Source organism: Plodia interpunctella, chromosome 26, assembly GCF_027563975.2.
Source record: "Plodia interpunctella isolate USDA-ARS_2022_Savannah chromosome 26, ilPloInte3.2, whole genome shotgun sequence".
In the NCBI taxonomy this organism is placed as follows: Eukaryota; Metazoa; Arthropoda; class Insecta; order Lepidoptera; family Pyralidae; genus Plodia; species Plodia interpunctella.
In genome coordinates this window covers 690,207-701,169 of record NC_071319.1, presented here as the reverse complement: position 1 = coordinate 701,169, position 10,963 = coordinate 690,207, and the positions used below count along the sequence as shown (strand labels likewise).

The 10,963-nt window shown below is 32.6% G+C and overlaps 2 protein-coding genes across 3 annotated transcripts; both read left to right on the top strand.

Annotated features, from left to right (window-relative positions):
• Positions 1–2,249: 2,249 nt before the first annotated feature.
• On the top strand, positions 2,250–3,011 carry LOC128681098 (uncharacterized). Its single transcript, XM_053764703.1, has one exon. The coding sequence runs from the start codon at positions 2,462–2,464 to the stop codon at positions 2,990–2,992; it is 531 nt and encodes a 176-aa protein (XP_053620678.1). The 5' UTR covers positions 2,250–2,461; the 3' UTR covers positions 2,993–3,011.
• A 974-nt stretch (positions 3,012–3,985) lies between these two features.
• On the top strand, positions 3,986–10,267 carry Glo1 (Glyoxalase 1). Of its 2 annotated transcripts, none has more exons than XM_053764693.1 (5): positions 3,986–4,093; positions 4,262–4,334; positions 5,331–5,554; positions 7,295–7,405; positions 8,095–10,267. In XM_053764693.1, exons 2-5 carry the CDS (start codon positions 4,266–4,268, stop codon positions 8,213–8,215), a joined length of 525 nt encoding a protein of 174 aa, XP_053620668.1. In that variant the 5' UTR covers positions 3,986–4,093; positions 4,262–4,265; the 3' UTR covers positions 8,216–10,267. The 2 variants fall into 2 exon arrangements, with proteins under 2 accessions (XP_053620668.1, XP_053620670.1); XM_053764695.1 differs by having other exon boundaries at positions 4,007–4,097.
• The last annotated feature ends 696 nt before the right edge of the window (positions 10,268–10,963 follow it).

The following is a 10,963-nucleotide window of genomic DNA, read 5'->3' as shown; positions in this document are numbered from 1 at the left end:
ATCACCATTTTCAATTTATCTTTAAACGACAAAAATATACAATATTTACTATTACATTATAATCACTATTAACTTGATGGAAAATGCAAGATTCTTCGAGCTTCGATTAGAACCAACATATCGAGAATCCTGCAAAATTAATTCTGGTTACACGCTTAGTACGCTTTCTAGGAAACGCCTTTCAAAACACGTTTTATGCTGCTATTGTTAAATTGTAATCGTGTCCCAATATTTGCGCTGTATTTAATTTTAACTAGCGGCCCGTCCCGGCTAAAAACAATAAATTATACCCCTAAACCATCCTCAGCTATCACATTATCTATAGGTGAAAACCGCATGAAAATCCGTGCAGTAGTTTTTGAGTTTATCGCGAACAGACTGACAGATGCGGCTTTGTTTTATAATATTTAAGAATAAGGATACTTTACTTAATCGTATACGAATAATTAAAAATAATTGAGAGTTTATAATTAACATTAAAATGTCAGTTTAATACCAAGGTAGGTAAGTAGGTACTTAACTACATCAATTTTAGTGTAGTACCTACTAAATTTCTAATTTTTTTCAATAAAATTTTATTTAGTTTCACCTGTCCCTGTGTTTATTTATCTGTCTGTGACTAACTAAATCTCGTGTAATTAGTAGGTACTCCGTACAACGAAGTGCTTATTAAATCCATGCTAAATCTCAAAAGTAAATTAAGTTTTGTCACTTCACTTTTTAATTTTATGGCTCCATCGTTTGGCCAAACGATGATTTTGCCAATGTCAAGGTTGAGAAAGACAATGTGATTATTACAAAGAATTATAATCGGTTAGAAATTCTACAGCGGCAATCGACCGGTGTCCAAGAGCAGGGTGAACCTAAAACAACACAACATATAAAGTTAGTATTAACCTAGCTAGTATTAGTACCCTTTTTATAACTATTTAAGTTTTGTCACTAATAAAATATTTGACATTGACAGGACGAGGCAAAATATAGGCTAGCGTATGATTTACCTAGGTAACTTTTTTATGAATAACAGGATTATACTAGAGAGATAGTATTTTTGTGTATTCTGAGAAAATATTCCGATTGAACGAAATATTTGATTTGATCACAGATTTAAAGACGTATCTAAGCTCTGTTTCATAGAATACAAACACAATGTAGCATGTGGGTACGGACCAGATAGACTCTTTGTGGCCGCTCTCGATTATTGAGGACGATTCATGTAGTGATGTATCTAAGTATAATCGATAAAGAAATTGGTTATTATTTTTAAATAACTATTACATGTTAATAGCGACAATACAGCCATTTATGTATAATTGTGTATATCGTTGGGAATAAATTACCTAAACAATAATGAAAACTGTATCAACATTCTGCGTGGTTTAAAAAAAAGCTAACGCGAAAGATGAGTTTGTTTTATATTGTATTAGCTACGCCCGGAGCTTAGTTCTTGTGGGCATTCCCAAGTACTAGTACCTTATCTGTTATTCCAGGTTATATCTTACTTTGAACTAATAGAAAGAGAAAGAGAAACAAACGTACATACACGCACATACGTCTAGGTGATACTTAGGTACCTAATGATTTAAATTGTACTTTGGAAAACATGTCCCTCTTTGAGCTGTAGCTGAGGAGCTACCTGTGTGTTAAATCTGTGACATAAGTCAACTTGAAAAGATTTTATTCGAATTCAAATTTTGATGAGTTTTATTTCTACATGTTCGGGCGAGACGTTGTTTCGCGTAACAGGGTTTAATGTAACCGGATACAGTCCACATACTTCATGTTCAATTTTTTAGGCTTATCGATATCGACATATTTTAAATTTTTCGTTACGCACTACATCAATGCAGTCCAGCGAGCTGAGTCAAAGCTGGCGTAGTGCCAAGCTCGGACGTATGCGCCGCTAGAAAATGTGGGAGTTACCTCACACTTTTTGTATTTAGGGTTCCGTGGAGTTTTCTTGTTTACGAAGCCTCTAAGTATAATTTGGTTCACAACGATTAAAATCTAAATCGCCATAACTGTTAAAAAGATATTTGTAAGTAACTATTATTTTAAAGAAAAAGCTTTAAAAACAGCTATTTATCTACGTAATCATAATATTAGCGCCTTTTATGTACCTGTTAAATCAAAGCAACAAATAGAAAGTAACGTAATAATAAACATTTTTTTCCTTTGCTGTAAACAAAATATCTAATTCCAAACATCAATGTCAAATGTCATTTTTTAAGTTTACCAGGAATGTTTTTGCTTGCAAGTTTCAAAAGTTAAAGTTAGATGATTTCTTTTGGTTATTTAGTTTAATTCTTGTGAAATCATATATTATCATATATACCATATATTCTTGTGAATAATAAGCTACTAGAATAATGAATAGTTTACATTTTCATTCATAAATTGATTGTAGTAAAGAGTTTCGCTGATCAAAATTTATGATAAAGTTTGGAACAATATTACCAACATGGATAGCTTACCAAGGAACCCTGTGAAATTGTATATTCAAGACTTGTTTCGCGCCACACAAACTGAGAACAGATTTATATATGAACTATTCGGAATGCGTTTCAAAAACGTAATGATACATGGTGTTGTAAATTCAGTTGAAAATCCAAGTTTAACATCACAAATTCTCGAGGTCTGTGACCCTACCGGTACTGTGAATGTCTGTTATTACTCAAAAAATATAAATGCGACTGTGTCTGACAGGACTATAAGGGATTTGAAGAATAATTATGTAGATGCGTCAAAATTCGGTGATCCCAATATACAGATAATGACAACTATGATGGAGTGTATTCTAGACAAAACTAAATATGCTTTTAAACAAGGTGACCATGTTAGCATAGTTGGTGACATTTTTGTGGACAATACGAAAAATGTTCGAATGGTCTCAGCATATAGTTGTGAGAAAACTTCGTTTGAATATGATATCGTATGGATGGAAGAACTTAGGTACTTGTATGATAAATATTACCTGTTAAATAAAGAATAAAGATTTTCTATACTGTTTTTATGTGTTGTATTCATAAGAATTGTTTCATACCTACCTTTATAAATAAAGCAGTGGCGGATTAGCTGAGTAGGCTGGTGCCTAGGGCGGTAGATTTTAGGGGGCAACAAATTTAACATGTTATTAGGTTTCACCACCTAACCTGCCCGAATGAGGAATTTTACATTTTTGATACTATTTGCAAGCAATGCAAGAACAAATGACATGATCATTTGTTATAACTATTCATTTTAAAATTTAGAATATATCCAATATTAATTTTAAAACAGACGGAACTTTGTAAAAATTATAAATGGATTTCCAATCAAGTACCTACATAATAAAAATAAATAAATAAATAGGTAAGTCACCAAACATAATAAAGATAAAGAACACAGAAACTTAGGTTATATTGCATAGAAATTAGTAATTCCAAATAAGGCGACTGTACAGTCAACAGCACATCAAGTTACCCTGTATAAACCTCTATGGCGCGATAATAGCGGCGAGTTTGCAATTGATTGTTTGAATTTGTGTTAGTTAATGTGCTGTTGACATAGTCCTAAAACTTCTAACAGTTACTTTTTCAAAAGCATAATTTCCCTTTAACGTTAATAAATAACTTTTTTGCCAAGGCATTTAAGAAAATCACCTATGTATTATGTAGGTACTTAAATAAACATACATGAACAATAAAAACTATATAACTTCTTCATAGACTTATTCCTCATGGCATGTGATCTTTATGTGGAGCGAAACACACACAACAAATTTCTTGTCACTATTATAACGTACGTTATAATATTTTGCTTAACTATTAGGTATAATGTTTTTATTTTAGCATCCGCATATTATTTTATTTTTATGTTGTGCAAGAAACTTTGTGTGTGTTAAATAAATAAATAAATCTCTTTGTAAAGTCGTGCAAAAAATGTGTAAAAGAACAAATAAACAAACAGAACAATTTAATGGCAACATTGCGTTGAGTGTCACTTCACTGTCATTGTCAGTGTCAAAGTTTTCACTCGCGTCATTCATTACTTATCAGATCGGTGTTTTCTATTTCAGATTTGATAATATTTTTTTGATAATATAAAACTTATTGTAAGTAGGTACCTATTCGGATATTTCTTTTGTGACTTCAGTTACACTACTGAACCATTAACTATTCAGCATTTTTGTCCTTAAGTCTTTTTTTTATCACTTATCGAACCTCCAAGATTTGTAGGTTAGAAAATTCATAACATTTATATATTTTAAATAAAATTCCAGAAACATGAGCGGCGAAGGAATTTCACCACAGGAAATCGAGGCTTTATGCCAAACCCCGGATCCTTCTACCAAGGTATTTTTCAAAATTTCCTTTTATTTTATTATTTACTAGCGGCCCGTCCCTGCTTCGCTCGAGTAAAAACATAATAAATTATACCTCTAAACCTTCCTCAGGAACCACTATTCATTGGTGAAAATCCCATGAAAATCGGTGCAGTAGTTTTTGTGTTAATAAACAGAAGCGGTAGAGGACTTTGTTTTATAAGTCCAGTAGATTTAATATTGATAGCATAATTTTTTGTTTTAATTTAAATTTTTGAAATATTCTCTACACAATGCATACCCGATATGGGAAAAGTGTATGTGTTTAAAATATATGCACAAATGTAGAAAAACAAATCTTGTCCTTGTCTCATTCATATCTTTTCATGATAGCAATATCAATAATCACTCAAAAGTGATAACATATGTGGTCGTCCAAATCAAAAGGGACCTTATGGCGCCCGGCACTTACGCCATTATTGCCGTTGTTTTGTATTCGAACAACGGCAATAAAGACCTAAGTGCCAGCCGCCATACGGTACCTTTTGATTTGCACGGCCACATATTATATATTGCAAAGAATTGTGCAATAATAATTGTTAGGTACTTTTCACTGATTCCATTTATTACGATAATCAGAATCCATACTAATATTATAAATGCGAAAGTCTGTCTTATCTGTTTGTCTGTACCGCTTCCACGGCCCAACCGCTGGACCGATTTTGATGAAATTTTGTATAAACATAGGGTAGATTTTTTTCAAAAATCAACCTCTAATTGACTATAATGGGGGTGAAATTTTAACTTAACTTCTGGAGCCGTTCTTGGGTGCATCATCATGTCATGTTTATCAAAATAATATATTGTCGTACAAACTAAACCCTTATACCAATGCATTTTATTGACATAATCAATATGCAAGCTAAGCTAAGCTTGGAAACTTTACACTAAGCCCTAAGCTTGTATTGTAGGTCCGATGGACACAAACACAGAAAGAGAGAATAAATCATCATGTATTGTTTTCCAGGACTTCCTCTTCCAGCAAACGATGTACCGGATCAAAGATCCAAGGAAATCCATTCCGTTTTACACCGGTGTGCTCGGTATGACACTGCTGAATCAATACCACTTTCCGGAGATGAAGTTCTCTCTGTTCTTCATGGGATATGAGAATCCCGCTGATGTGCCCAGAGACCCGAGTATGAGGAGGTCTTGGGCTATGACACGGAAGGCCACCGTGGAGCTGACATAGTGAGTCTCTCTGTCTAAAGAACAATTTTATTGATGTCACATACACCATAAATTAATGTCAAAAAATAAAATGGGGCTATCAGTACCTATTACTGATAATATATGCATAGTCAAAACATCATAGTCAAAAAATCTAAATCCAAAAAAATTTATAATTACTGGTTAATACTTAGAGTGTGCCACCTGACTACTACGCTTCATAGTAAAGGTAGGTTCATTGACATTGGAAAAGTTATTTGTGTTTCCACACAGACTAAAAATAAGGACATTCATATAGAGCATGAAAACAATATTGATATTACACGTACATACAAGCATAATGCTAAAGGAATTAGTGTGCTGCAGCAAGGCAATAAAGGCCATAACTCAGTGCACTTTCTGCACATTAGTACAAAAACACTGATTTTCAGTTATTGCCGTCAATGTAGGCGCGAACGCTGAGTTATAAAAAAAAATTGAAATTATATTGTGTACTTAAACGTTTTAAGAAATATGACACGAAGCATTACTAGAAAAACAAATATAGGGAAATATCAAAACAGTTTGGTCAGTTTGGTCAGACAGGTTCAGTGCAGCGGTTCACACGAAGTCGGTTTTCATCGATAAAATCTCGCAATTTTGATTTAAAATTATTTCTTGCCTACCTACACGATATGATGAATTAACACGATGAATTGGAATAATTGGATACGTCTATAAATTCATTGATATTTTGGGATAAACGCAAACCTCAATAACTTTGGTGATAAACGATAATATTAAATTTCGATTACTCAATAGGGTCTTTAATATTATAAACCTTTAATTTTTTTGGCATAATTAAAAATTTATGTTGTATACCTAGATGGCGCTACGCGATATCTGTTTTGCTGACAGTTGTAATCTTGGTGTTTATTATAAAAAAAGGATCGAGACGGAATATGGGTTATTTAAATTTTTTAACCCCCGGCGCAAAAAGAGTGGTGTTATAAGTTTGTCACCGTGGCTCATCAACGGGTGAATCGATTTGGAAGCGGTGTTTTTTTTAATAAGATAGCTAATTTGTATACGGTGGTTCTTAAATATTTTTTTTATTATTTTATTCATAATTTTTATTTTTATATTGATACATTTAAATTTTATTTGTAAAACATGTACGTGATTTTTGATCTTCAAGTGTCTGAGTTATATTTATATTTCGACGAATAAGATTTGTAATTATGAAATCATGGGAATCGAGTGTGTCATGCTCACTCAAATGGTCAATCTGGTGGTGGCGTCGTGGGCCGGGTCATGAGGTTCCCTCTATTATGAGCTAAAAATTGTAAGAAACAATAATGGTGAGCCCTTCTGGCATGATAGGGTCCAACACTGTTCTAATGAGTTTCTTTCGGCATTTATTCTCAGCAGTGGTCGTTCCGAAATGCCTGTAGTAGCTTGTGAGAACACAAGCTACAAACTACTATTCATTCTTATAGATATGAGAGAGAGATTTAATGGTGATACCGAGATCGGTTCCCGACTAGGGAACTTCTCAAAAATTTATTGCCCAAACACTCTCACTCATGATCTTTGCTCACAATGACAATTAAAGTGTCAAAAATGACATTTTTGTTAGAATCCTATTTATTGAATTCTTTCTTGATAATCACTGTGTCTTTCTCAACTTCAACATTGGCAAAATCATCGTTTGGCCAAACGATGATTTTGCCAAAGCTATAAAATTAAAAAGTGAAGTGACATTAAAGCTAACTTTTTCAGTAACTGGGGCACGGAGAGTGACGAATCGACTTACCACAATGGTAATTCGGATCCGAGAGGTTTTGGTCACATTGGTATACTAGTGCCCGATGTGGAAGCTGCCTGTGCCAGGTAAAGAGACATCATTTAATTAATTAACTATACTAGCTTTTTGAAAGCTTTTATTGAACTTGAAATGTATGTATGTTTGTTTGTTCGGGTGGAATCTTGCTACTCAATTTTGAAGCAGACATCTTCAACCGATTGAGCTGAAATTTTGTATACACGTTTAGTTTGGATGACAACATACGATAAGCTGTGTGACGTCATTTGAAATCCAATATGGCGGACCATCCAAGATGGCGGAATAGTTATTTTTAATCGTTAAAGACGGATCTACCTTATTCCACATACATATATAGATAAACATCCAAGACCCGGGCCAATCAGAAAAAGATCATTTTCCATCGTGACCCCGACCGGGGATCGAACCCGGGACCTCTCGGTTCAGTGGCAAGAACGTTACCACTACGCCACCGAGGTCGTCAACCGAGGTGTAATGAAATTTGGTACACGGATATAATGCAACGTAGAATAACGCATAGGGTACTTTTTATCCCGTAATTACAACGTAATAACTTAGTAAGTATTCAATTCGGAAAAACAAATAAAGTAAGGGAATCGGAAATAACACGAACATACAAACTGTACCCTTTGGGCTTTTGTCCTTTATAAATACACAATATCAGTGGCAAGAACTTTACCACTGCGTTAATAGTATTTTGTGATTAAAATAGAAATAAATACCTTTTCTATAACAGGTTCGAACAGCTCGGAGTGAAATTCATAAAAAAGCCGCAAGATGGAAAAATGAAGGGTTTGGCTTTCATCCAAGATCCCGACGGCTATTGGATTGAAATATTCAGGGCTGATGTCGTTTAGCCATCAGGTACGGTAAACGTTTCGTTATCTGACCATGTGTTACAGTAACCGTCAATTTTTAAATGATATTTTTAATTATGATGTTACATAACTGCACACTAGCGCCACCGTCACAATTTTACCAATTTCCTTTGTTTATTGGCGAAAACTAAAGAATACTCTTTCCAAAATATTCTACAACTAGATGTTGCCCAGGGATACGTTCCCGTGGGAGTTTTGTGATGTAATATAGCCTATAGCAGTTTAGATGATTTTTTGAATGACAAATGCTTAAAGTAGATTTTGACTGGTTTAATTGATGTTGACAATTTATTAATATTTGTAAATACAAGACAGAACATAGTGATACTTACCTGCCCGTTGATTTCAGCTGTATTATTTAATGTACCTATGTCTCACAAATAAATATTCTTATTCGGATAATGCACCTTTACAATGGTGAAAGAACTTTTGAAATCGGTTCGACACTTTCGGAGATTACCCGCCTCAAACATACAAACTCACAAACGCTTAACTCTTTATAATAATAGTATATATTACTTTTTTCGCTAATAGACAAAATAAATTGGGAAAAAATAGTGGCGCTAGTGTGCAGTTATGTATCACCTTAAAGTATGCCCGAAAATGTATTTTAGCCGTTAATTATTAATATGGCAACACTCAACTGGTCAAAACGTTAGCCGTTAATTATGAATATGGGAAATATGGCAACACTCAACTGGTCAAAACGTTGTTTATAGTTAAGGCGCGATCTGACCACACACTATAGCCAATAAAATGCTCTATCAGATTTGTCAAGATCGTATTTAATTTTGCGCTAAGAAATGAGAAAAAAAAAAGTTAGCGTCGTGGTGGCGCTAGTGTGCCTTAACAAGATTATTTTTCGCTTTATGTTTAATCCATTTTTTTTTTTTAATGTTGATTATATAATCGGTTATGCCAATGCTGAATAGGGTTTTAAAATATGTTTTTTTTTGTCCGTCAACAAGGTTGTACTAAAATGCCTCTCAAAAAAGTTAAAAATGTCGAGGTTGTAAATTACAATTTACACACTTCACAAGTCGTTTCACAATCTATTGGAAAATAACTATTATTGTTAATTGAAATCTAAAATTGACACATGGTCGCCATACTTGCTTTATTTGGTTAATTTTGTAATTATGACATTTGTTGTTGCTTTTTTTAAAAAAAAAAACAATATTTTTATAAATTTTATATAATGTTAGAATCGGCTGTTAATAATGTGTTTACATTTTTTTTTTCGTTAAAAATGAGACATTTCATTTTCTGACAACTTTAATATTGACATTTGCATGGGGCGTTATATATCTAAGTAAATAATTGAAAATAATAATCTATAAAATAATTCAAACAACTAATTCAATTGAAATATCTCATTTTTAAACTTTATAATACATGTAAGTGTAAGTTTTTAATATCAATACAATAACATATATACAATAGTCTAGTTGTCAATTTTTCCTTTTTTTTTAAAAATAAATAAAACATTAAATAATTTTGAAGGTCCTTATACTAAAATTACTTTGATAATGACAATGGCTGGAACTCCAAACTCGTCCAAGCGCTCAATACCTGAATGGCAAGAACAAGAGTAAAATTTCCCCGAAGTAAGCTATGTTTGTTCGATGTTAAAATTTTACAATAATTTTTATTAAGAAGCCATTACTATAAACGTAATATATATTATAGCTGCGTTATATATAACGTTATAGTAATGACTTATAAAAAAAAAATAATAAAAAATGTTACAATATTTTAGTTTTTATAATGGTCGAGTTTGTTTTTATAATTTCATACTTTTTTTAAAATGGACTTTCCAACCGATTTTAAATCTTCGTATTTAGATCCAGCTGCATTGTTACAGTCTATGGATTATCATAACGATCCTAAATATATCTATTTTATCTAGATACATATGTTTTAGAATTCTTTGACCTTGTCAACTACCCTATTATTTATTACATAAGTCCAATACGAATATAATATGTGCAATCATTATACAAGGTAATGTAATTAAACTGTTAAAATCAATATTATTCTATTTTATTTCACTAGTACACGACTAGAAGCTCCTGTGTATATAAAATATCACATACTTGAGTATATACAGGGTTACTGGTATCTAACGCATAACCTTCCAAAGGATCATAACCTGTTTTGATATACCTTTTGACTATGTACATTATGTACTTTTATATATTATTAGAAAGAAAAAAAAACATTGTAAGAAACAATAATGGTAAGCCGATCTGGCATGATAGGGACCAACACTGTTTGAATGAGTTTCTTTCGGCATTTCTTCTCACCAGTGGTCGTTCCGAAATGATATAGTAGTTTGTAGCTTTGGTAAATATCATTTAATTTAGAATATGACGTGAAAAAGTGCCTGTGAAGGCCTAATTTCTGAATAAATGATTTGATTTTGATTTTGACTTGTGAGAAATAACTATAATAATAAACATTGACGAGAAAAAGTGCCTGTGAAGGTCTAATTTCTGAATAAATGATTTTAATTTGAATTTGAAGGCATATAAGGTACATGGAGATTAACATCTTTTGTTCCACGACTTTTGTCTTAAACGTAATAAATACATTTTTTTCCTTTTTTTAGTTTTAATATCGTTATGTCTATGTTATGATTACGCTACATAACGCTACTGTACTGTCTCGTGTTGCTTGGCTATTACATAGAGTTATGATGTGTAGAATCGGAAATGAGATTGTTTT